At 60.4% G+C, this 25919-nt stretch overlaps 1 protein-coding gene across 1 annotated transcript; it reads left to right on the top strand.

The window, feature by feature from the left end:
- Positions 1 to 1215: 1215 nt before the first annotated feature.
- Positions 1216 to 25001, top strand: CCNF (cyclin F). Its single transcript, XM_058286610.2, has 17 exons — positions 1216 to 1305; positions 2564 to 2718; positions 3703 to 3809; positions 4947 to 5014; positions 6025 to 6218; positions 6689 to 6742; positions 7481 to 7585; positions 7808 to 7885; positions 13163 to 13314; positions 15495 to 15659; positions 17344 to 17467; positions 17600 to 17780; positions 18097 to 18184; positions 20725 to 20824; positions 20928 to 21055; positions 22298 to 22467; positions 23180 to 25001. Exons 1-17 carry the CDS (start codon positions 1290 to 1292, stop codon positions 23587 to 23589), a joined length of 2295 nt encoding a protein of 764 aa, XP_058142593.1. The 5' UTR covers positions 1216 to 1289; the 3' UTR covers positions 23590 to 25001.
- The last annotated feature ends 918 nt before the right edge of the window (positions 25002 to 25919 follow it).

Here is a 25919-nt window from a genome sequence, read left to right as displayed (position 1 = left end):
GTAACAAAGTAACAGGTGCAGGCAGGAGGGCAGCAGGTAACACCATGGAGGAAACAGTAACCAGACGGGACAGGGGTGCCCTGTGGCTGCCTCTCCTTGCTCTTGTGTGGCAGGACAGAACATCCAGGGTGTAGCCCCCACCCAGTGCCAGCCGGCTCAGCTCTGTCCTCTTGGCCTCCTGCACCCTCTTCCTGAGTTTGGGGCAGGTCATATTCCCACCTTTCAGGCCCCGTCCTACGTGTCTTCGGGACCATCTGCTCACTTGTCTCCTGTTCCATGGCCGCTGGTGGCCTTGACACCAAGGCTCCTTGGCTGTGTGCTCCTGCCCAGCACAGTTCGGCAGGCTGTGAGCAGGAGCGCAGAGGGGCGAGGGCTGACAGGGAGGGGAGCACCACACCTGACCAAGCCTCCCTGGCTCCTGAGGAAAGCCACTCGCTCCTCCCGCACACATCTGGCTTCTCCCTGCAGATCCCGTCTCTTTCCGGGCAGGGGTCTCGTACAGGAGGTGGGGCTGCAGCTGGACAGCAAAGGACAGGCCCCAGCGGGCCACGGGGTCCATGCCCGACGCGGGGAGGACGGCAGGCCCACCGGGCGTGGGGCTTTCCCTGCGGTCCGCAGCTAGCCGGCCAGTTCAGGGAGCGAGGACCTGCCCTGCGGCGGCGGTGCGGAGCCGGGCACCTGCGCACGCCGTCTGGTCTGGGAGGCTGGGGGCGTCGGGGCGCCCTGACAGGCCCGGGGCCCCTCCCGCAGAGGAGAAGAGGCCACGGCTCGGCGACGGGCACCCGGCGGGGGGAGAGATCCGTGCGGCCCGGCCGGAGCCCCCGGCCACAACGGGACCCTGGGGTCTCCGCAGCCTCGGCGTCGCCGCCGCTGCCCGCGCACACACCTCCCCGGGGCGTGGCCGAGCCCGCGAGGGCCCGAGACGCCCCTTCTCCAGGCAGCGCGCAGAGCGCCCCGGCCCACGCGGGCCGAGCGGACGCGGACGCGCGGGGAACCGGCACCGGGTAGCTGCGCGCTCCCGGGGGACCCCGGCCGGGCCGGGGAGGCGGGACGGCCGCGCGGGCCCCGCCAATCAACAGCCGGTGTTCGAATTCGCATCCGGACGCGGCCAATCGCGGGCGCCCGCATTCGGCGGGGAGGGCGTGGCCGGGGCGTGGCCGGGCCGGGGCTCGGCGGCCCGCCGGCCAATGGGAGCGCCGGGCGCGTTTGAAACGGCGGCGGGCGGCGGGCGGCATCTGCGCCTGCGCGGCGGCGGCGCGCACTCGGCGGCGCGAGCGAGCGGGCGGGCGATGGGGAGCGGCGGCGGTGAGTGCGGGCCGGGGTCGCGGGCCCTGGGCGTGCGGCGGGCCCCGCGGGCTCGGCGGCCGGCTCGAGAGGCCGGGCCGGGGGCGCCTCTCGGGAGGAGAACGGGGCGCGGGCGGGTCCAGCGCCCGGCGAACCGCGCCCCCAGGAGCGAGCGCCATGGCGGGCTGAGGGCCGGCGCCGGGGGTCCCTGGTCGCCCGCAGCCCCGCGCGGCCTCGGGGTCGGCCCACCGCAGTGGAGAACGGTCTCGGGAGAACGGTCGCCCCGCTGCCCCCTCCGCGCTCCCGCCTGGACGTGTGGGTCCCGAGCCTGAGGAACCATCGCGGTTAGCCCCGGGACGGGGCACTTGCTGTAGGGATGACCGTCGCCTGAGAGGGGCCCCGGGTAGGGGCGGGGGTCCCCAGCTCAGCTGCAGGGATTGGCCGTGGGCGGGGAGCAGCAGCGCCTTCCCTTCAGGAGGGCAGGGAAGGAAGGGCTTAGAGCAGGTCGTTCTGCAGGTGCGGTGGCAGGACCTTCAGGTTGTCCCCCTGTCGTGTCCCGTCCTGTCCCCCCGGTTTTCCTCTGAAGCCCCGCGTGAGGCCTTCCCCTCAGGCTAAGGAAGGGGTTGCCAGAGTACGAGTGGGAGCAACCTGGGGGGAAAGGGGAGCCGGAGCTCGTGGAGGCAGCCAGGGGCTTGCCTCTCCTTTCCAGGCTGGGTCTGCGTGGGATGCGATCGGCCGCCCTGCCCAGTGGCTGTCATCTCCCCACTCTTCCTCCCCGCCTGGCCCGGCGTCCAGCACTGGGCAGCTGTCTAGCAGCCGGGCAGCAGGAGGCAGCAGAGCCGGGGCTTGACACACCTGGCCTTTGCCCCCCCATGGGGCTGACCCTACCTGTGGGCTTCAGACCACACTATTCAAGTCCACAGACACTGGGCCTTGTGCTTGTGAGTGCAAATAGAGGCAAGGGCCCGAGGGGGCTTTCCTGAGGGTGAAATGTGAGGAAAAGTGTCATCCATGTCGTTGTGTGTTCTTTGCCTGGCTGTCATTTGCGTTTTGGCCTGCAGAGTTTCCCAGGAGCCAAGTTACATGGTATCTGCTGTGTGCCATGAATGTTTGCTGGGAATTTGAACAGCTTGTCTTCTGTCTTGAACTAGAAATATGGTCTATTCCCTCTTTAGGGGGTGGGGGACAGGAACCGTTCCATTGTCTTCAATGTAACTCTTCATGTCCTCGTGACTCCTGTCCAGTACAGCGCTCACACCACTCTGATTTTTCCCCTAAGTGATCCACTGTAGGTGTGCCAAGTGCTTCTGTTACCCTACAAAGCGAAGAGTACGAAAAAGGCCCCGAAACCTCACCATCCTGAGTCTTCCTGAAGATGTGCTCGTTCACATCCTGAAGTGGCTTTCCGTGGGGGACATCCTCGCTGTCCGAGCTGTGAGTTGCCAGATGAAAATGGTGCCCGCCCCAGTATTGTTCACCGTGCCGCGAAGGCGTTGTGTTTGAACTGTCAGAACAAACCTTTGGCTATAAAGGAGGGCAGAGGGCAAGAGGATGATATTGATGATAGATGCTTGTGGTTTTGCTTCCAGTTGCAGAAATGTTTAAATGTAGCAGACGAAGCTTTGGTTCTGCTGATTCATTGTTTTTTATTTCGATTGAGAAAGTAACCTTTTATGGCAGTAAAATTTGAATCACTCAAGAAATAAAACAGTAGTAATAGAAAAAAGATGAAAAATAGAAAAAAGAAAAATAGTATTAAGAAGAATAAAAATACATTATTGAGGACAAATCACCTGTAATTTTCCACGCCAAAAGGCACCCTAGTAACTATGGAGACTGGAACCGCAGCCTCGAAGTCACTTCCTTGGCGTATTTTCACCATCACACTGCAAATTAATGGGAAAACTCCACAAGAACCCCTTTCTCTGACTCCCAGAGCCACCCTCCTCACAGTCACAGGACGCTGTATGGAACCCGGGGACGCTGAGCCTCCAGTGGCTGGAACAGAGTTGGCTTAGGTGCTCTCCTGACCCCACAGCCCAGCCCAGGCAGAGGCTCCGTGTTTACCCATGGTTCCTGCCCGCTGTTCCAGCATCGTTCGCAAGTCCCTTGACCTCAGGGCTGCAGGCCACACTCCCAAGCAAGGCCCCAGGGAAAGAAGCATAAAACAGATTTCTGTCTAGCTTGCCCCCCTCTAGGGGAGCCCCTGGTCCCTACAGGCCTGCACCTGTGTGGAGGGGTCGTCCCTCCTCCCCCCTTTGCAGGACCTCTGTGCTCACCCTTAGAGCCTCAGAGAAGAGGCTCTTCTTTTAAAAGCAACTGTTCCTGGGGTCCTTTATTATTTGGGGACAGGAGGGAGATGGAGACCCTGTAGAGGTAGCTTTGATGGTACACCACCTGGCTTCCATTGCTCTGCAGGTGCACTCCCACCTGAAGTACCTGGTAGACCACCACGCCAGCGTGTGGGCTTGTGTGAGCTTCCAGGAGCTGTGGCCGTCTCCAAAGAACCTGAAGCTGTTTGAAAGGTACAACTGCAGCCTAAGAGCAGCTCGGTTTCCTCCCACCTCCATCCTCCCGTGGCTGGGAGCTCACGTCCCACAGCCAGGCTCAGGCCAACACTGCTGTCAGCCACGGTGTGGCCAGGGAGTCAGGCCAGTGCAGGAGCAGCTGCTCTCTCAGCGGTCCACCTGCCAGCACAGGCCGGTGTGTCATCAGTCACGGCAGGGCTTCTGAAGGGCCCCACTGGGGCGTGACCCCTCACGTGACTCACACGTGAGCCAGCTGCGTATGGAAGCTTTGCTCAGACCTCTTTCCATTAGTCAGAGACGTGTGATTTAACTCCTACCCCGATTCCCTCGCTAGCTGGTCGCAGCCGCCTCCGGGGTCAGGACCAGAGGTAGGCCTCTGTGCCGCCCACCAGGCTCACGGTCCAGCATGCAAATAACCACGCGCAGGCCGCCCTGAACCGAAGTCTGCCTAAGCCTCCTCGTTAACAAACCAAGAGCCCACGTCTGAGGTGGGCCTTGCCTGCCGAGCTCACATGCCTACCTGGGGGAGGCCAGGCTGGGCCTGTGCTGAGAATCACCCCCCTGCTGAGTTGCTTGAAAGCCAAGTAGAGCCTGTTGGTGCACAGGTACAGAACTTGGCCTTGCTTTTGCTGAGTCTGAGCCGCTTCAGGGTCATTGGTCCATATATTTTTTTTGAGCCACAATCCACGTACCATATAGTTCACCTTTTCAAGGTGTTGAATTCAGTGCTTTTTAGCATCTTTGCAGGTGTGCAACCATCACCATTATCCAACTCCAGAAATTTCTATTGTCCCAAGAAGAACCCTGTCCCCATTTGGAGTTGCTCCCCCCTTCCCCTCTGCTCAAGCCCCAGCAGCCCCAATCTCCTTCCTGCCTCCGCGAATTTGCCCCTTCTGGACGTTTTGGTATAGATGGAGCCGTCCAACACGTGGGCTCTGGTGAGCTGCCTTCTTCCGCTTGGCGTGTCTTCGAAGTTCACCCATGTTGCAGCATGTAACGGATAATTGATATTTAACTACAATACCTTCGGAAAAATTTTCTGTTCAGAGAATAAGTGCCCAACTTGAAGTGCTTAGGTGGTCCTTCAACTTGCATGCAGTATAACATTGTGCTGTTTTATTCTTGATGTTTTAGGGCTGCTCAGAGGGGGAATTTTGAAGCTGCCGTGAAGCTGGGCATAGCTTACCTCTACAACGAAGGCCGTGAGTCCTCGTGGGGCGGGTCCTGGGCCACCCAACCTGGTGTTGACCCTGTGGAACGAGCATGAGCCGTTGGCGTTTCTCGAGCCCTTCCCAGGGTTGGTGGGTCTGGCTAGAGGTCAGCTGTCCTGGCCCCTCCCGGGAGCTCTGTGCACAGAGGTAGCCTGCTGAGAGCTGATTGGTGACGTGGACTTCAGAGCTTGCAAGAGAGTCTCCTGTTGTTTTAACAAATCCTTAATTTTGAGGAGCAGGAATGGCTGGGAACAGAGCCTTGGAATGGGGAAACAAGGCTCTTCTGCCATCTAGCCCTTCCCATGTGCTTTGATTCTTGCCACCCTCCCGGCCCTGAGGAGATGCCTCTGCTGGGTTAATGCCACAGCCCAGCCCGTGGGTGGACACTCGCTCCTTCCCTTGGCCACCCTCTTTTGAACTTGTGGGCAGAGGTCAAAATGCGCATAATTCCAGTGGGGTCGGTAACACAGGTAGCCACGGTTGCCAGCATGAATCGGGTAAAAGCCAGCCCAGAGCCCGAATCACCCCAAAGGGCTCGTGCTCCTTTAAAGAGCCTGTGCAGCCTCATCTACCACGTCCGGTCCCTCTGCTAGGAACCAAGGAACAAACTCAGAGCTGTCCAGACCTAGCGCCCAGATGCAGAGAATCTCCTGATAGGCCATCCTTTTTGGGTTTCTAAAAGATCTGCCTCTTGCTGACAGCTAGTCCCTGCCCGAGGCTGGTCAGCAGGACTGCGGGGGTGCTGTGAACAGCCTCTGCCTCCAGCTGGGAGGCTCAGCCCCAGCGCCTCCGCCAGGCAGTTCCCAGTAAGGAGGGAGGGAGGGGCGCGAGGCCTCTGGGGGGTCACCTCCCCAGGCATTCAGCATGGGGGCCTCTGGGAGGACTCGGGCAGAAACGTGGTTATGGAACCCGCCCCGCGGTACGTCAGGGACCGAGCGTGAGAAAGAGATGAGCCAGCCCCCGGTCGCAGGATGGAACTGGCTCAGTCCTCTCCTCTGCAGTGTCGGTGTCAGACGAGGCCCGTGCTGAGGTGAACGGGCTGAAGGCGTCTCGCTTCTTCAGTCTGGCGGAGCGGCTGAACGGCGGCGGCACGCCCTTCATCTGGCTTTTCATCCGCCCGCCCTGGTCAGTGTCTGGAAGCTGCTGCAAGGCCGTGGTTCACGAGAGCCTCAGGGCGGAGTGCCAGCTGCAGCGAGTAAGGCCCGGGGTGGGCGTGCGTGCGGCGCGGCCCCTGCGCCCGCTCACAGGGAGTTCAGGGAATCTCGAGTCCTGCCGGCTGCTCTGCACAGGGAAAGTACAAGGAACGCGTCTCCAGTGTGGGCCAGGTCAAGTCAGGAAGCTAAGGGAAGTGGAGACAGAGAAAATAGAAAGTTCCAGATGTAAGAGAAGCATCTTGAAGTGACGCAGTAGAAGAGGTGGCATCAGAGCCCAGGTTCGGGGTCTCAGGAGGGGCTGAAGTGCAGAGTCCTAGAGAGCCACCGTGACGGCTGGAGACGCAGGCGTGAGGCTCCAGAAAACTGGTGGGGCCAAGGACTGGCATTGGCGGTGGCCATCTGCGTAGAGGGGGCCATGCAGCCAGGCCACAGCTGGGCTGCAGAAGCTGGCAGGCGGGGTGGCCCAGGTACTTCTCTGCAGACAATCACCCTCCTCCTTCCCTGCTTTAAGGGGCACCGAGCGTCCATCCTGCACTGCCTGGGAAGAGTGCTGAGTCTTTTTGAGGTGAGTTGAATTGTTTGGCACAACCCTGGCTTGGGTGAGCCTTGGAGCATTCGTAGCAGTACTGCAGGTACACCTTGGCCAGGTGCTGCTCACCTTTCTAGACCAGAAAGCAAGCTAGTAACAATCTCTGAGCAACGAAAGGGGCAGAGGTGAGGGCCAGCCCCACCTGTGAGGGGCAGTCTGGAGCTGGGCAGAGCTCTGGGTGTGGACTGGGCCACGGGTTCAGATCTCGGATCCCCCTGGCCACCTGGGAGGCTGCGAACCAGCTACATCACCTGCCTCCTGGGTGCTGGTGAGGATGAAGGGGCCAGGCTGGGGAAAGGTGTAGTGCAGTGGCCACTCCGGTTAACCAGGGGGTTTTGGCAGCCCTCCTCCCCTCGCCTGCTCCCCACGCCGCCCCCTCTGCTCTCACGGGGGCTTAACTGTGCTTTGTGATTCTTGAGGGGATTTCAGGGGACGGCTGAGCTGAGTGAGGCGGGGAAGGCCCTGAGAAAGCCACGGTGCCCATTGGGTGGGGCGGGCCAGCTCCTGTGGCAGCCCTGCTGGGAGCCGTGGGCCAGCAGGACCCCCAGGGGCCCAGCGCGGGGCGTGCTGACTCAGTTCCCTTGGCTTGTTCACGGCTAGAGCAGTGCCTGTGAGTACTTAGAAGTTCCGAGAGAGACGAGGATGGCTGGTAGAATGACTTGGCAGAAAGTAGAGAACTAGAAAAGAAGAACCTGTGCTTTGACTTCCTCCTAGGATGAAGAGAAGCAGCAGCAGGCCCTCGCCCTGCTGGAAGAGTCTGCCAGGCAGGGGTGCTTGAGCAGCTCCTACCTCCTCTGGGAAAGCAGCAGAAGGGCGGACGTAAGTGCACGCGAGGCCGAGGGGAGAGGAGGGACGATTTGGGCTAATGGCAGCCTCTGAGCGGGCGTGGACGAGGTACCATCTACCAAAGGGGGGTCCCCTTCCCCTCCCCATCATCCGGGGTAAGCACTCTCAGGCCGTCCAGGCTGCAGGGGCCCAAAGCCAGGCCTCTGAAGATGCGACCTGTCAGAGCACAGTTACAAAGACCTCTTTCCTTGACAGACGTCAGATCCCGGGAGGTGCCTCCACAGCTTCCGGAAGCTCAGGGAGTATGCCGCCAAGGGCTGCTGGGAAGCACAGGTGAGGCTCGGCGCGGCCGCGGGGTGGAAGGAGGGCAGGTGGCCCCCTCTCCACGGCTTTGGGCTGCCTTTGGGTCCTTTTTCCCTATTGTTGTTGGATTTTTAAAATTAACTCTTACTTCCTAATAGGTATCTCCCTTAACTCAAAACCGTAGTAAAAGACATGGCATGGGAAGTTTTGCTTCCACACCTGTCCCCACCCATCTGTTTCCCCAGTGCTCCCATTGTAGGACCCATTTTTATGAGTTTCTGATTTATCCATCCAGTGTTTTCTTTATGAAAAGGTTAGCAAATGTAAATTAATATTCTTGCCCTCAGCCTTTGAAATGTAAGAGGCAGACTGTTGCATCGCCCAGCACAGTGCTTTGTTCTTAGTCTAATGATAGACCTTGGAGGTGGCTCCACCGTAGCTGTGGACACCCCTCAGCTTCTTCAGGCTTCGTGGGGTCCCCCCGAAAGGACGTGCAGGGTCTGGCTGGCCAACCCCTATTGGTGGACATCCTTCCTGCCTCTGGTTCCCTCTGCCAGGGGAACTTTGGTGTGTCCTTGTGCACTTGGGCAAGGGTCTGCAGAGGGCAGGTCCCCAGATGGGACGGCTGGCTCGCAGGAGCGGAGCTTAACGAGATCCAGCAGACCCCACCGCAGGGGACGTCCTCACAGGGTGGCTTCTGTTCCTTTCTCTGGCAAAACAGACACAGCGTTATCGGTCTAATGACTCATTTCAGAAAATTCAGGAAAGCAGCGAACGTGAACTGGAAGGTGAAAGGAATTATAAGGAAGAAAGAGGGAGGAGGGAGGGCAGGAGAGAGAGAAGGAAGCTTCTCCGAAGAGATGCAGGAGTGGAGGAAGAAGAGAGAGGAGTAGATGATGTGCTGGCCCCCTGCCCAGATAACCACTGAGCATTTTAGGAGTTTCCTCCAAACCCTTCCAAGCAAACAAAGCAACCTTGACAACCAAGGGTTTGAGAGAAGTTTTATATTTTTATGCCAAAAACTTTAAAAACGCTTGCTCATCCGTGATTGGCTCTCTGTCCAGCAGTAGACTATAATAATTGTTGTGTCCTGATCCCTGAGGGTGACTCCACTGGCCTTTTGGAGGCGCCTCATTTCCCTGTATCCGCTCAGTTTCCAGGTGGGAAAGTAGGATCAGGCCCGGGACAACAGCCAAAACGCCACGATGGCTGTGGGAAGGGGTTCTGCTGAAACCACAGAACAAACCAAGGGGAGTCTGAGCCAGGAAAGGAGGGTGCGGCGGCGCCTGCAGAGCGCAGGGCTGGTGGAAGCCTGTCCCGGAACATCGCTGCTCGCCGACGGCAGGCCCAGCCACAAGTCTGCCTCTACCATGAGCACGCTCACCCCCTTCTCTCAGCCTGTCACCAGCCCCTCCTTCCTCGTTGACCGCTGAGCCACCCAGCAGGCCTCCCCAGGAGCATTGCCGCTGGCAAGGAAATAACCAATGCCCACGATTCAGAGAGCCAGGGCCAGACAGCTGTGGGCTCGACGGCCTGCTTTTTGGCCCAGTGTACTCACAAGAACATACCAAAGTGACTGTGTCCCTGCTTTTTCTGTCAGCTCACCGAACCTTCCTACCGCGAGCTCCCACTCGCACCCTGCTTGGTAATTTCTTTCTTACCGCCTGTTGTCTGTTGAGTCCAGACCAAACCTTCGCCCCTAGCGTTCAGGACCCTCGGGTGCGCAGGGCCCTGCCTGCCTTCCGTGCCTATCTGCATCGCAGATGGGGGGCCGTGGGGGTGAAGCCAGCGTGGCCACGGCCCCTTGTGCAAGCAGCTCTTGGCCTTCGCAGAGATGGGTTAAAGACGGTGGCCATGGAGCGTGGCTCCTTCCCCCACCCCTCACTGAAACCTGCCCTCGAAGTTAGCAGCGACTTGCTGACAACCGGACGCAATGGCTCTGACTCGCAAGCCCCTTCCCAGCCTCTGCTTCTCGCCCGGGTCCACCCCACGTGCTAGAAATGGCAGCGTGGCAGCCGCGGCCTCCTGCCTCTTCCCCACGCTCTGGAGCTCTCCCTTCCCGGGTACCCCCAGATACCCTGCTCCTGAGGATGGGATCGGCACTCACTGTCCCACACCAATCCCAGTCCCTTCCCGCTGGCCGTGCCTGCACTGCCAGTCCCAGCGCCTGCACCCGACCGGGCGCTCCTGGGCCTCCAGAACTGCCCTGTCCCCTTGACTGTGCCCTGGGGGTCTGTCTCTGTCCTCCTGCGCCACAGCCAGCACGAGGGGCGCTGCCTGAGCCCTCGCTTCGGCGGGCGCTCCCACCCCGGCCCCTGCGCACTTCCAGCCCAAAGCACCCTTCCTCCCACCCTTCTCCACCTTCCTCATCCTGCGAGACCCTGAGAAGCACCCCCTCTTCCACTGCCTGTTAAGTCCCCCGAGAGGAAAGTGGCCTGGAGTGGGGTGCTCACCTGCTCGGGCACAGACCGCACTCCAGGGCCCCGGGGAACCCCGGGTTGCGCTGGCCACAGGCCAGCGTCTCTGCCTCCCTCCCTCCTCTCCTCCTCAAGCTTCGGCTTCGGGGGGTCTCGGGCCAGATGAGGTCGGAAAGGAAAGCCTTTAGCATGGGTCCTGGCGCGCGGTGTCCTCGGGGCGGGCAGAGCAGCTGCTGAGCGTGCGCGCACTAACTGCCAGTCGAAGGCGGGAGAGAATCGGTTTTAAATGAGTTGTAAAAAGTAAGTTGAATATTTTCTTTGGAGAAAATGGTGCATTGGAGTAGCTTCTGGATCAGGGAAAGGTCACTTGAGACAGAAGGCGAAGTGAAATTGACCCAGGACCCAGCTGATCTGAGGGCGAGGCTCTCGGGAGGCGGGAGGAGAGCGGCCGCCGTCACTATCCGCTGCTGCCTCCGTGGGGCGGCCCAGGGCGCAGTGGCCAAGGGCCCGGCGCCTCCAGCCAGCCCCTTCATTCCTCAACGCGTGTGGTCTCCTTCCTGGTACTGGAACGCATGCCCCCCTAAGCAGCTCTGCAGTGAAACCCGAGGGTTCTGGGGAGCAAGTGGCTGGGCAGGGTGTCCTGCCTTCCTGTTACCGCCTAGCCCCTTTTTTTGTTTTTCAAGATTTGCTTATTTTTATTTATTTCTATCCCCTGTGTTGTTTGCACTCAGTATCTGCTTGTCTTCTTTTTAGGAGGCCCTGGGTACCGAGCCCTCAGCCTCCCACGTGGGAGGGAGGTGCCTCATCACCTAAGCCACCTTCACTCCCTGTCACTGTTTTGACCTACCCTCCACGTCATTAGACGTGAGAACCAGGAAATCCAGAATTTGTAGTTGTTCCCCAGACACATTCCCCTTGTGGCTGTTAAAAAGTTGTTGTGGGACAAATCAAAGGAAATACTCCTTTGCCAAGAGGATTGAAACTGGTTACTTCTTGCCCCAGAGAGTGGGTGGTAGAGACTCCGCTGTGCTCAACAGCCAGGGAAGAAAGCACCAAGCAGCCGCCGGCCCGGCCGACGAAAGAGCTGGTGATGTCTCTATCCAAGGAGATCATCAGCAAACCTGCAAGGAGCGGAACCCTTTGGTTCTGGCTGGAGCTCAGGCTAACCTGCAGCAGTAGTTCAAGGGGCCTCTCGAAAACAAGGTCAGAAAACAGACCAGAATCACGGACTGCTAGTCAAAAAGGTCCTGCTTCAACAAGAGCCTGGGGGCTGCTCACGTTAGCAGAGAAGAGAGAGGGAGATCCCTAGTGGGGGGGTGGATAGCTGGGAACTTCTGAAAGACATACTTTTAAGATCCCAGTTTTTGCTGGCAAAGGTGTGATTAAATAGGTGCTCCTGCTGGTACAGTCCTCTTGGAAAACACTTGGGCACACATGGCAAAAGGCCTAGCCCATCCGCACTTGTGGCCTCACCATCCTAAGAGAATAAGGTGTTCCACAAAATAACAGGACAGATAGGAAACACCCCTGAACGAGAGAACAAGCAAAGCAGGCATACAGGTGCCCAACCACGTAAGGAAACGTGTTATTGCTCAGTGGCAACAAAAAGAAAAAATATGTATGCTATAGTCACAAATGCATATACTGTGTTGCCTTAGAAAACTCTGGAAGGAGAGTATAAAAGTGGTTGACAAAAAAAAAATGTGGTTGACAGTAACCACCTGAGAGCGCTTAGAGCAGGGCTTCTTAACCCAGGGTCTGTGACTGTGAATTGAAAATTCAAAACATTATTCTTATGGGCACGTGTTGGTGCAGGTGTGATGTGTTTATTAAGTAATACGTGGTATAGTGTGGACAGTATGGTTTTTATTTTGATGTAATGTGTTCTGAGTGCAGTGGATACCTGCCTGCATAAAAGTTGGTAAGGATGGCAGGGATGGTTTTATGATGCTGTGGGAAAACTTGAATTTCTAAATGTTTGCGAAAATGACCACTTGAACAGATGTTGAGCTGTGTTAGGTTATCAGGTATTGAAATTATGGGAAAGTTGTAAAACGTAATTTTGAATAATCCTAAAATTTAACTTAAAGACATGCTGATGTTGAGTGTCATGAAATTACCTGCCGCTACATTCTGACAAGGGGTCCGTGGAACAGAAAAATTTAAGAAGCCCTGGCCTGGAGGCAGGGCCCATGCTGAGTGCTGGGCACAGCTGTCAGTCCTTACAGGCTCTTCCAGAGCAGGTGCAGTCATCACACTGTTTCCTGGATGGGGAAACTGAGGCTCAGAGGCTCTGTGGGTTCCTGAGTCACACACGGCCGGGGGGGCCAGGTGTTTGGCAGTGGTCTGGATCCCTAGCCAGTGCTCCCAGCCGCCTTGCCGTGCCGCCTCCCACAGGAGCGCCTGACAGTCCCACCCTGCAAGTGGACAGGGCAGACGCCACGGTTCACAGTGCCGGCCTAGGGGTGGGGCGGGGCGCGTTGTATACCATTGGTCTCTTTGCAAATTTTTTATCCTGTAAGACTTACTCCAAAAAGAAGGGCAGTTAGGCTGGACAGGTGCTGCTTAGCGGTACAGAGCTCCGTTTGGAATTACGGAAAGGTTGCGGAAGTGGGTGGAGGCAGCAGTTACATGACCTGGTGAACATAGTGGACTCGAGGCCACTGAATTGCACACTTGAAAAGGGTTAAAGCTTAAAATGGAACGTCTTGAGTTGTGAATGTTTTACCACAATTTTTAAAAATTAAGAAAAACTAGTAATTAAAACTTCAACCATACCGGTTCTAGAAGGCTGGGCAGGTTTGTCGAGCGGGTGGTGTGCACGTGGGAGTTCCAAGGCCTCCTGCTCCAGAGGCCCCCTGCTCAGTCCTCTCTGCCTGCCTGCCCGCAGCTGTCCTTAGCCAAGGCCTGCGCGCACGGAAGCCCGCTCGGGCTGGAAGCCAGCGCTGCCAGCGAGCTCGTCGGCCAGCTCTTCCAGGCTTCCCGGGCCATCAGTAAGCAGCAGATCTTCTCTGTTCAGAAGGGGCTCAACGACACCATGAGGTGAGGCGCGGGGGGCTGCCGGGCGGGGGCGGAGCCGAGCCAGGAGGCCTGTCCGTGGCAGGAGCCTTTGCTTCTGGGTAGCTGGGCGCCCACCATCCCTCAGCAGCTGCCCAGGGCTCTCCCAGCTGTGTGTGCTTCCTAGAACAAGCAAGAACTCATTTACCCCAGACTTTCAGAGGAAACAGTTCCACATCAGCTTCCACTATCTCGGGTTAAATTTGCACAACACAGACTGTGTTAAACCATTGGACATCTTTTTAAAACAATGGGATTCATACTCCCTCTTGGTGAAGCAGCAAAAGCACCTTCCTTTTTGACCCGTCTTTATGAACAGACAGACATGGGGGGAGGGGATACAGGGCTGCCGGAGCTGACTGGATGGAGGGGGCTGTGCCTGGCAGCCTGGAAGCCCTGGCACAGCGGGCATCTTCCTACACGTCTGTTTTCCTCCGGGGTTTGGAGGTAGTGCACTTTTTTTTTTAAAGATTTATTTATTTCTCTCCCCTTCCCCCAGCCCAGTTGTCTGTTCTCTGTGTCTATTTGCTGCGTGTTCTTCTTTGTCCGCTTCTGTTGTCAGCGGCACGGGAATCTGTTTCTTTTTGTTGCGTCATCTTGTGTGTCAGCTCTCCGTGTGGGCGGCGCCATTCCTGGGCAGGCTGCACTTTATTTTATGCTGGGCGACTCTCCTTAGGGGACGCACTCCTTGCGCGTGGGGCTCCCCTATGCGGGGGACACCCCTGCGTGGCACGGCACTCCTGGCGCACATCAGCACTGCATGTGGGCCAGCTCCACATGGGTCAAGGAGGCCCGGGGTTTGAACCCTGGACCTCCCATGTGGTAGGCGGACGCCCTAACCACTGGGCCAAGTCCGCTTCCCTAGGTAATTCACTTTTAACGCTAAATCACAGAACTTACTAGAGGGGAAAATGTAAAAGTGATTTTCAAGCTTAAACGTGGGACTTCAACTACACGTTAGATTTCCAAGGGCTGGCTCAGGTTCTACTTCCAGAAGACAAGTACTTGGCAGGGGAGGCTCCCACCCACGGCCTGGCCCGCAGGCCTGCCTGCACGCGCCCTCGGCCTCTGGCATCCCCACACTCCCACCTGACATGGCGGGTCCCGGGCTGCCGGCCGCCCCCTCCTCCCCGCTTCTCTCTCAGCTCTCTCCCCTTTCTGTTGGAAGTGACGTGCTGGTAACACTTCTGCCCTTCGTGGTTTGCTTGCTATTCATCTTATGTATTTGCTGTTTTTTAACATGGATTTTCACCATTCTAAGCAGCACCATTCCGCTTGTCTGTTATAAATGAGGTTTCCACGCTTGTCAAATCTGTCCGCTTGGGGAGCTTTCTCCCGGGCTCCCCGTAGTAGCTAGTTCCAGCCCAACACCCGGCTGTCTACCTCCTTCCTTGGTGGAGGAAATGAAGGCTGTTTGCCCCCTGCTCTCCCCGTCCCACTCCCCTTTCCTCCTCTGCACATCTGTCCCCCTTCCCTCTGCCTCTCCAGCAGCATCTTTCACGTTGTGCCTCTTCTCTCCCTTCCTTTCTGGTAGGTCCCACTCCCCTCCTCAGCCACCCCTTCTCGGCCTCTTGGCCTCTGTCCAGAGGCACCTAACGTCCTGGGGTGCCCTCACCATTCACATAGCACTGCCTTGTGCTTTTCTGCGTCTCGGCCTGCAGTCTCGGGCTGCCCGTGAGCTCTGTCCCTGCCCTGGGGTGCGGTTGTGGGCTGCTAGGGAGTCAAGGTGGGAGCCCACAGCCCCTGCGCCTTGCTCCGGCTGCATTCCTGGCTCGTGCTCCATTGCAGTTGGTGTAAATGACCCCAGACAGGAGCGCGTCCCCCGGGAGGCCAGTGATGGCAGCCAAGCCCCCGCCCACGAGCCGCCTGGCTCCCTCGGAGGCCTGAGTTGTGGCCCCAGCCTGAGAGCTGCCTTTTCACTCGGTACAAAGGTGGGGCCTGGAGCATCTTTGTCAGTGAGTCCCAGGAACAAGCAGGTTTCGGGCGGGGGGTACCTGCTGCTGGGGGCTGGGCCCCCCGAGAACCCCAGCCCCCTGAGACCAGGTGCCTCCAGCCCTCAGGTGATTCCTGGGTAAACTTACGCTGCCGCAAATGGCCGGCTTGGTCTTGCAGCAGCCCAGCTGCGCGGGCTGGACCCCCTTCTGAGGGCAGCACTGTTCCTGCAGGTACATCCTCATCGACTGGCTGGTGGAAGTGGCCACCATGAAGGACTTCACAAGCCTCTGCCTGCACCTGACCGTGGAGTGCGTGGACCGCTACCTGCGGCGGAGGCTGGTGCCGCGCTTCAAGCTGCAGCTCCTGGGCATCGCCTGCATGGTCATCTGCACTCGGTGAGGCCCCTGCGCCCCCGGCCTCGGGCTCGCCCGCCTCACACCCGGACCACGAGCTGACCTTGGTGTGAAACGGGTCCTGGCTGCCTGCCTGGCTGCAGAGCGGCTCCCGTTGATCCGGCCGGGCGGTTCCCAGGCAGCCAAGGGCCTTCCAGACCACCCTCCCCATGGGTGGCGGGGGCCGGCCCCGAGGCTCAGGTGCCTGGCGCAGGCAGGGGGAGTCTGCTTGGCCTGTGGCCACAGAGACCCGCCTCCCTACGTGGGGCCCAGTCCACCTTGTGCAGGGACTCCTGGGCCCTGAAGGCAAAGGGTCTCCCTGCAGGGATGCAGCAGGGCTGGGGAGGCTCCTCAAGGCAGCTGGTGCCACGGGCAGCTCTGACTTCTGGCGCAGGAAGAGCGTATGCTTCTCCTAAGCCTGCTTCCTCGCATCCGTGCGCGCGCCTTGGCCTGGCCTTTGAAAGCGCTACAGAAGACAACTCTCGGGATTCGTTTTGTATTTTCCCATCTTCCCAACCCAGACCCTCCTGCCAGGCCCACCTTTCCCCACAGAACATAGTTTCCAGACTGACGTCCTTGCTTTTAAGATTTGGCAACCAATTGAATACTCGGGGTCCCCATTCCAGGGGCCCCAGTAGTGGGCTGTGACCCAGAGGGGCTGCTTTCCCTTCCATGCACCCGCCCAGAGGCAGGCCAGGCCCGTGTCGTGGGGCGGCATGGCTGCTTCCAGAGCTCCCCGAGGAGCCCAGCTCCCGCCCTGCTTTCTCCCTCTGTCCCCTGCCCCCATGTCGCCCTCGTCCCCAGGCTCTGAGCAGCTGCACCAAGTGCTTGTTAACACAGGGCACTTCCAGCCCAGTGGGGGCTGTGCGCTTGGGCTCTGCTGGCCGCCGGCTGGAGGTCTGTGGGGGGGCTCTGCCGCAGCCTCCAGGTGGGTCGTCTGCCCCCGAGCGCCTGGGCCAGCCCAGCCCCATCACTCAGCCGAGGCCCAGCTCCTGAGCCCAGGACAGCCAGCAGGGAGAGGACGACAGCCTCAGATGCTGACAGAGCAGCACCGGCGCCTGCTCCCCCACCAGCTGCCTCGGCCCTCGGGCCTGAGCACTCTCTGACTCTGCCGCATCGCATCGTTTGGGTTTTAGAATTCTGTTCAGGCACCGCGTGTCCCCAGCTGGCCTCCCATCCTCCCACTCGATGCCCTAAGCCACGTGCAGGCCCCACCCACCGTGGCTGAGGAAGGCCCAGCATCCCCTGGACGACGCCTGCCGAGGGGCTGTGGGCCTCCGCCATCAGACCTGGGCTGCGAGGCAGCCTTCCCTGAGCGCCCCACGGCCTCTGCCTTCCAGCCGATGGGCCGGGGGCCAGCCCTGTGCTGGCTTCACAGCAGCCGCCACGGGGCACGGCTGGTGGCCGCTGATGGCGCAGAGGCGGAACAGGTCAGGAGGTTAGGGGAACGCTCGGGGTCTGTTGAGAAGGAAGGTTTGCCTGGCCAGCGGCCCCGCCCCACCCTGCGTCTGCTTCCTGCCTCTTTCCTTCCCAGGACACGTTACGTTCCCCTCCCCTTCCCCTTGCCTGCTGAGGGCAACCTGGTACAGCCTGCAGCCGGGCGCGATGGCGCCTCCCCGGGCCAGGCCTCCCCCCCACACCCACGCGGGGCTGGGACCGGCACTGAGGCCCCTCGTGGCCGTTGCAGGTTCATCAGTAAGGAGATCCTGACAATCCGCGAGGCTGTGTGGCTCACGGACAACACGTACAAGTACGAGGACCTGGTGAGGATGATGGGCGAGGTCGTCGCTGCCCTCGAGGGCAGGATCCGGGTAAGTGGCCCTTGCTTTCTGCTCCCGGGTGCCAGTCGGCGCGGCGCGGAGGGCACCCGCAGGGCTGTGGGCCTCCAGCTCTAGGCAGGCCCCAGGCGCTGAGACCCCGTGTGTCCTGCCCGCCGTGTGTAGATCCCCACCGTGGTCGACTACAAGGAGGTCCTGGTGACACTGGTCCCTGTGGCACGGAGAACCCGGCACCTGTGCAGCTTCCTGTGCGAGCTCTCACTGCTGCACACCAGCCTGGCCACCTTCGCCCCGGCCCGCCTGGCCGCCGCGGCCCTGCTCCTGGCTCAGCTGATGCACGGGCAGAGTAAGGAAGGGCGCCACTCCCAGACTCTGAGCCCAGAGGCCCGGGGCGCCCGGGGCTGGAGAGAGAGCTCCGCTGCAGGGCCCCGGGTAGGGGAGAGATGCCCAGGGAGAGCAAGAGCAGTTCTCTGCGGGAGCTGAGATGGGGCAGTGCTGGCTTAGGAAGCATTTTCCAGAGTATTGGCAGTGAGACACACCCATTCCCCACGGGGTCTTCTCAGGGCAGTTCCAAAGGGCTCGCAGTCCTTAGCTCCAGGAAGTGCCTTGGCCCCGAGGGCGGGAGCGGGTCAGAACTTCACCCGCGCCTCCTTCCTCCGCAGCGCAGCCCTGGAGCCTGCGGCTGCGGGACCTCACTGGGTTCTCCTATGAAGACCTTGTACCCTGTGTCTTGAGCCTTCATAAAAAGTGGTGAGTCAGGGGAGCAGGTGGGCGGGGGTTGAGCGCCTGCTTCCACATGCGAGGGCCTAGGTTCAGTTTCTGGTGCCTCCTAAAATCAAAACAACAAACAAACGAAGAAACCAGCTCAGGGGAGCTGATATGGCTCAGTGGTTGAGCGCCAGCTTCCCACATACAAAGTCCCAGGTTCAATCCCCAGCCCTGGTACCTCAAAAAAAAAGTGAATCTGTCAGAGGAAACGAGTCCTCCTGCCTACCACCAAGCAGCCGGCCTTCTCCACCAGGACGGGCAGGTCCCCGAGTTACATCCACGTGACTTGCTCTCTCCCAAGAAGGCCACTGGCCAAGGCACAGCTCTTCCCCAAAGTCAGGTGCCTGCCAGGAAAGGCTTTTGGAGAGGTGACATTTAGAAACTCCAGGGTCAGGTGTCTGATTTCAGGTGTCTTTCAGCACTCGACGTGTGTGCAGGAACTTCCCAGCACAAACCTAATTCCATAGGCAGTAAGACACACATGAAAAGTGGAGCCTAGCTCCCAGCCAGGGGTCCCTTCAGTGTGCAGCGGGCGTATAGGTTGGGTGTCAGTGAGCTACGGCTTGTAAACCCAACCCAGCCCTCTGTCTCTGCAAATAAATTGTAATTGCCAGGTAGCCGTGCGCATTCGTTTCCAGATTGTCTGGCTGCTTTTGCTCTAAAACCGCAGATTTGAGAAGTTGCATGGCTTGCAAGGCTGAAAATGTTTATCATCAGGCCCTTTCTGGAAAGGGTTTGCTGAGCCCTGACCCAGCTGGCTGGAGTGGCTAGAACCCCCATCTCGTTGAGAAAACCTAAGCCAGCAGGAGGGGCCCACCCCCAGATCCCAGTCGCACCTGCCCCTCCTGGCCCTCCCCCTCCCCATGAGCCAGCGCCTCTGCTGCCAGCGCCTCCCAGGCGAGGCCGCCTCCCCCTTCCCGCTCACTCGCCTTCATTCCACACGGATCCTGCGCCGAAACGGGTCGGAGTAAACGGCTCGTGACTGTCCACTGTTTTGCTGCCTGTGGAATGAGGCCGCCCCGGGAAGAGCTGCTGTACACACAGATTGCTGACAGGCAGGCGGAAATAGGAAATGGCACGGGAAGCAGGGTGGGCAGAGGGGTGGGCTTGGCGGCCTCCAGGTGGAGCAGGCCCCCCTTAGCGCAGCGTCAGGGCAGCAACCCCGAGGAAGCGGGGCCAGCAGCTGGGGGCCTCCAGGCAGAGCGGGCAGGGCCAGGGCCCTGACAGCCCCTATGGAGCTGGGTTTGCCAAGGCCTCCTCGTGCTGCCGCCCTTTCCCTCTTGGGCAGATTTGCTCCCCTGCTGCCCGGCTCCCCGACTTGGGTCCCCCTTTCTTACCCCACATGCACTTTGGCTAGAGTCCCCAGTTACCGCCCTTCTTCAGGGGCTCTGCTCCCATCTCCCCCCACCTGCTCTGCTTCTCCTCCAACCCCTGCTGGGCGACAGGACTCCAGTGTTGGGACCCCTTCTAAGCCTGAGCGCAGCCCGACCCCGTCCCCAGGCGGCAGCGCACCCTGCCCACCGCCTGCCTCCCCACGCCGCTGCCTCACCTCCGCTTAGACTACCTGGGCCGCACTCTCCAGCTGCTTGGAGGAGACCAGAACGCTCCGGGGCGGCCCCAAGGCCCCCTGCTCTGGCCGCCCTGCTCCTGCCCCGTGTCCAGCCATGTGGTGCCAGCCGCGTTGTCCAGGGTCCTCCCCTTCGGTATCGCTGTCCCTGGGGGGCCGGGAAGGGGTGATGGCCTAGGCGCTCACTGTGGCCATGTCTGCTTACGTGGGAACACGAGGCATGGAGCGCAACAAGCTGCCAAAATTTGTTTCTGGGCTGGCGCTTTGTTTTTCCTGAAGGAGCTTTGTCTTTTTTAGCCACAAATTGAAAACATTTATTTATAGGCCGAACTTCTGTAAAAATGTTTTTTAGTCTACTTACAAATAGGTGTAATATGTCATCCAGTCCATTTTATAGTGTTCATCACCAAGGAAGAAACCCTGTATTATTTAGCTATTGCCCCACAGTCTCCCCATTTACCCCCACATCCTGCCACAAGCCCTAGGCAACCTGTAATCTCCTTTCTGTGCCTAGAGCTCCCTATTCGACATTTCATGTAAATGGAATCGTAACCGCCTGTGGCTTCTGAGCCTGGCGTCTTTGGGCATAACGTCTTCGAGGTCCGTTGTGCCGTCACATGCATCAGAACCTCACTCGTTTCTGTGGCGGGATAATATTCCACCGTGTGGATAGACCAGGTTTTGTTGCTCCGTCCATCGGCTGGTGGCTGCTTGAGTTCCCACCCTGTGGCACTTGTGGGCGACAGCTGTCCAGGGTGAGCACCCGGGAGTGCAGCTGCAGGGTCTTCTGGTGGCTCGTCTGCCTGTGGAGCCGCTGGGCGCTCGCCAAGCGGCTGCGCCAGTTATGTTCCTGCCACTGGGCTTCTGTGAACAGCATTTCAGCGAGTTGAGGCTCATCGCCAGCCTCTGGGGCCCGGGGTGCCACAGAGCCCCCCACGGTCCTCCCTCTTTCCAGCTTCCACGATGACGCCCCCAAGGACTACAGGCAGGTGTCACTGACGGCCGTGAAGCAGCGGTTTGAGGACAAGCGCTACGAGGAGATCAGCCAGGAAGAGGTGCCCGCCCCCCTGCCCCAGCCCTCTCGTCGGGGTGCCCTGTGAGGGTCCCGCCGGCCTGACCCCGCGGGGCCTGCCCCTGCTGACCCCAGCTTCTTCTCAGGTGATAGGCTACGGCCAGCTGTGTGCCGCCTTGGGGGTGAGGCCAGAGACCCCGGAGCCTGCGGCCTTCCTCCACGCAGGGGAGATTCACGCCTTCCTCAGCTCTCCCTCCGGAAGGAGAGCCAAGCGGTGAGTGGGCCCCGTGCCCAGCGGCCTGCATCCGAGTCCCCCCACATCTCTGTGCTCACCCACTTACAGAGGAGGCTGCCAGGCTTCTGGGGACCAGCAGAGTCCCTAAAACAAAGCCGGGGTTTGGCCCCGGGCAGGCAGGCTTCCGGCTCGTGCTCCTCGACCTCCGCCGTCTCACCCCTTCATCTTAAGTGTGCTTTTCTCTCCTGCTCTCACCTGCTCACCTTGGAGGAAGCTGGTCTCCACCAGGGCTTAAGTCTCGCTCAGGCTTTTGGTCCTGTGTTGTCCTGAGCTACCCTCAAGCTGTAAGCCAACAGCCATCCTCAGGGCGTCCCTCCTCCGTGCCCTCCTTACCCATCTGGGTCCCCATTTGCCCCAGCCTCTCCCATTTCAATGCCATTTCCTGTACTATATGTTTTCCTGAACAACTTCCACTCCCTACCTGAAGAACTCCTACTGGCCCTTCAAAGCCCAAATGAGGAGGACCCTCTGCCTCTGTGACTGTTGAGCGCCACAAGCAGTCCTGAGCTTTTTGGGGGCATGCCTTGGGGCCTGGGTGGGGCTCCCCATCAGGTTCCATGGGGAGGTGGGGCAGGAAGGCAAGGCCCCTGGACAGCAGACCCCTGAACTCAAGGGGCACCCCGAGGAGGCAGTGGATGCAGAAGTAGCCTCTGCCTGCCAGGTGCTGCCATCTCCTCCCTGCAAAGGCAGCCAGCCTCTTGCCGTGGTCAGAGGCAGAGCCCACTCAGGCCCCCAGGGCCTCCCGCTGGGGCTACCCTCACACTGTCCTCTCTGCCAACGCGCCTCCCCACTGCCCCGCCTTGTGGCTGGGGCCATCCCCAGCAGAGCCTGACACCCCGGCTCACGGCCAGGCGAACATGACTGCCCCGGGAGCCGGGATGCTGCCTCTCCCTCGGGCCAGCTCCCAGGGGCTCCCCACAGCCTCTGGGGGAGACCCCGTGGAGACAGGGGGCCTGTGCCTACCCCCAGGCCTGAGGGCAGTCGGGGGCAGGAAGCAGGAGGGCAGAAGGCCCCGCTGAGCTGGTGCAGCGGCTGCTCCTGCAGGCGGGGCCCCCGCAGGGTCTCCCCCTGGGGCCGGCCTCTGCTCGGCACTTGGCACAAAAGGGGTTGGCATCGCCCCCCAGCCTTCCCTGAGGAGGAAGCAAGGCCAGGGGGAGCGCAGCGCCTTGCCCGTAGCGGGCTGGGGCCGGGCGGGCCTCCTGACGCTGCGTCCTCTCCCAGGAAGCGGGAGAGCAGCGTCCAGGAGGACCGGGGCAGCTTCGTCACCACCCCCACGGCCGAGCTGTCCAGCCAGGAGGAGACGCTGCTGGGCAGCTTCCTGGACTGGAGCCTGGACCACTGCTCGGGCTATGAGGGGGACCAGGAGAGCGAGGGCGAGAAGGAGGGTGACGGTGAGTGCCGCCGTGGCCCCTCCCCTGGCTGGGAAGGTGTGGGTGGGCTGGGCGCCTGCAGCTGCGCAGGCCCTGCGGGGGACCTGGGAAGCTGCGCCCGCGGGGTGGGCCCCTTGGCCACTCCGCCCCGTGTCCTGAGGAGGGGAAGGTGCCCCTCAGGCCAAGGGGCAGAGGAGGAGACAGTCTGGAGCTCAGGATGATAGAGCTTTCCGGAACATTGTAAACGTCAAGCTTGAGTCCTGCAAGCTGTGCCCACGCTGAGGGTGTGGGCGCCCCCTCTGCCCGCTGGGCTCTGGGCTCCCTGCCCTTCGGGGGCAGATGATGGCCCCATGGTCCCGGGTGGCTCTCCATACAGGGACACCCCCACCCCGGGCCACTTTGGGCGGGTTTCTTTCTCTCTGTTTCCCAATTTCTTGCTTTCATGCCTGCTGCGGGCTCAAGCAAGTTGAAAGAGCAGCTTGTCACTTGCCACTGTCTGCAGAGTTGCAGGAGGCATCCCACCATTCCAAAGAGGACCTTCGCCCCCACCCCATTTTCTGCCCTGAGGGGGTGGTGGGGTGAACTGGTGGAGGTCGGGGCTGGGGTCCCTGACGCCGGAAGGCTTCAGCCACGGCCTTTGCTGAAAGCCTGGGCCACGCGGCGTCCTGACCCAGCAGGGCTCTGCTCTTTGCACCAGGCATGGCATGACCCCCACCCCTGCTGTCTCCTGCAGTGACGGTCCCTAGTGGCGTCCTCGACGTCACCGTGGTCTACTTGAACCCCGAGCAGCACTGCTGCCAGGAGTCCAGCGAGGAGGAGGACTGCCTGGAGGAGGCACCAGGCGCCCAGACAACCCAGAGCCAGTGGGCACCAGGCAAGGACACTGCGACCTCAGGCTACTCCTCCCTCAGCAGCGCAAGTCCCACCAGCTCCGCGGGCGGCAGCTCAGGGGACCCTCTCCAATCTACCTCAGCACTGTCCCCAGGCAGCGACTCAAACCCTTGCCACCACGATGCCAGGAAATCGTGTTCACAGTGCCGCCCCCCCAGCCCCCCAGAGAGCAGCGCCCCCCGGCAGCAGGTGAAGCGGAAAAGCCCAGCCGAGCGCTGCGTGGAGAAGGGCTCGGGCTTCCTGCAGCTGTGAGCGTGCCAGCTGGGAGGGCGAGGGCCTCGGGTGGTGCTCAGGCCGGAAGCGGAGTCTGCTTGGCGCCCAGGCCCTCGCTGGGGCCGCAGGGCCGGCAGAACGTCTCAGCCTGCGGAACTCCAACCCCAGAGCCATCCTGCTGTGCTGCGCGAGGCCGCCCCGTCCCCTCCTGCGACCGCTTTCCCCGGGAAACTCAAGCCCGTGCCCTGGCCTTCCCCACCCCCACACGTGGCCCCTGTGCACTGGCCCGGCTCTCCTTCCTCCCAGGAGTGAGGGGGGCGCCAAGGCTCCCAGCACACCGCTGTCCACCTGTGCCCCGCTCGCCCACGTCCCCTGGCCAGGGAGCCATGCCTGGCACAGCAGCGTGGACACAGCACAGCTACAGGGGGGCGGGGCAGGGAGGCGGACCGGCCCACAGGCTCCCACCCTCAGCACTCTTGGCTAAACTGAGGGACCTGGTCCCTCCCGGGATTGTTGGCCTGCATCCATGGGCTCATGGGTGGTCCTGTGAGCACTGCTCTCTTTGCTCCTGAGCCATTCTTTCTCTGTCTTTACTTCCATTCTCCATTCTCTTTCCAAAAGCAGAAAAAGAATTAAGTAAAAAGCTAGGCATTCCCAACATTATTTATATTCAATTAAGAAAGCAAAATCTGGCTCAGGCTCCTCAACACTAGCCTGCCACGCTGTGAAAAGGAGTTTTCCGTGGGTTTGCGCAGCATCCCAGACAACGAGACGCAGAGGCCAAAGAAAGCAAAGGGGTGGGGTAACTGCGTGTCTGCTCTCGATGCCTGTGGGAGAAGCAGACCACTGCCCTCCGTGCTGGACGTGGCAGGGAAAAGAAAGAACATGGCCAGGAGGCCACGGGGTCCACCGAAGGGCAGAAGTTGACATTTCCCACGCTTGGGTTGACCACTGACATGTACCCATGATATGCTTTTTGTGTGCTTGTTTGTTTTAAGGCGGTACCAGGGATGGAACCCAGAACCTCATACATGGCAGCAGGTGCTCAACCACAGAGCTACACGTGCTTCCCAGTGACATGCTTTTGTTTTCTCTTGAAGTATAAGAAAGGACCACTCGGCCAGGTGTAGTCCCCAGTGCTCTTGACCCAAAAATTCAGGCTGCAGAGGCATTAGTTCAGTGGTTGCTCTTCTTTTGGCTTGTGTGTGTTTGCTGATGTCCTCATGGCAGCTGCCTTAGCTATGGCAAGAAAATCCTGACCCCTGTGGCACATGATGGGTAGGTCGCAGGTGCCGGGGTGGCTGACCTGTGCCCGTGGGTGTGTGGTGACTCTGGGAGCCTCAGTTCCCTCCCCTGTCAGATGGGGTAGTAACTCCTACCTCACAGGGATGTTGTGAGGGTTAAATGTGATGAGAGTGGCAAAGAAGTGACTTACACACCTTACCTCCCTCGTTCTCTTGTCTGCAGTGCCTTTATCAAAACCCCAGCTCCAGGGAGACCCAACCTTCTGCCCCTTTGGGAACAAACTGCCCCATGTGACACCTGGGGCCACAGCGGCGTGGGCAGCCCCCGTGACCCCCACGTGCTGATCGCACCCTCCTCCCTCTCACCTTACTAGTCCAGTCTCCATTGGCAAGAATGTGACAGAGGGCCCTTCTTCCCCGGAGTACCCCGACCCCACTCACCTCAGCCTGGCACCCTTGCCTGCTTCACTTTGTCTCCTTCACCACCCCAGCTTTCAACAAAAATTCCTCCTTGCAGCCACCGATATTCTCAGCCCTTGCAGTGTTGAAATTCTTGGCTCATTCTTGCTAGCTCCACTTACTTTGGGGCCTGCTGTTGGCTTCCCTTCTCCCGCCAGCATCTGCCCCCAAAGCCCCCATCTGCCCCACAGCCCGGCCCCAGGTGCCCTGAGTCACGGAAGGCCCTGTCCCCATTCCCTGGACACTGTCCAGGCCGTCGCAGCAGCGTCTGGCCGCCGAGGCCCGTCTGCTCCTGGGGTGGCCTCCGCCGGGACGCACCTCTGCGGTAACCTTCCCTCTGCCCGGCTTCCGCTCCCAGCCTCCCTTCCGTTGTCCGTCAGAGGTGCACTCTGCCCCTGGGGCCATCACCCACCCCAGGCTCAGTTCTCCGGAGTCTCATGCCCGCGGGGCCGGCGCTCCCGGACACCGACGCGTGGACGGGACTCGCCGGGCGGCGGCTGCCGCCTAAGGATCCGCGCCTGGGCTGGGGCCCTGCCTCGGGGCACCTCCCACCGGGGGCTTGCGCGCCGCCAGGGGTCCCCCCAGACCCCCCACCAGGACCCCCCAGGGCCCCCGACACGCCCCCCCCCCCAGGGCCCCCGACGCGCTCCCCCAGGTCCACGCCAG

This window comes from Dasypus novemcinctus, chromosome 23, assembly GCF_030445035.2.
Source record: "Dasypus novemcinctus isolate mDasNov1 chromosome 23, mDasNov1.1.hap2, whole genome shotgun sequence".
NCBI classification, from domain to species: domain Eukaryota; kingdom Metazoa; phylum Chordata; class Mammalia; order Cingulata; family Dasypodidae; genus Dasypus; species Dasypus novemcinctus.
Note: the sequence above shows the minus strand (reverse complement) of the source record. Positions and strands in the feature narration are given on the sequence as shown.

What these genes read in the sequence shown, in the direction of transcription:
- CCNF (XM_058286610.2), top strand. An exon ending in AGGAGATCAGCCAGGAAGAG is followed by an intron (nt 20,825 to 20,927) that starts GTGCCCGCCCCC and finishes GCTTCTTCTCAG; the next exon opens with GTGATAGGCTACGGCCAGCT. An exon ending in TCCGGAAGGAGAGCCAAGCG is followed by an intron (nt 21,056 to 22,297) that starts GTGAGTGGGCCC and finishes GTCCTCTCCCAG; the next exon opens with GAAGCGGGAGAGCAGCGTCC.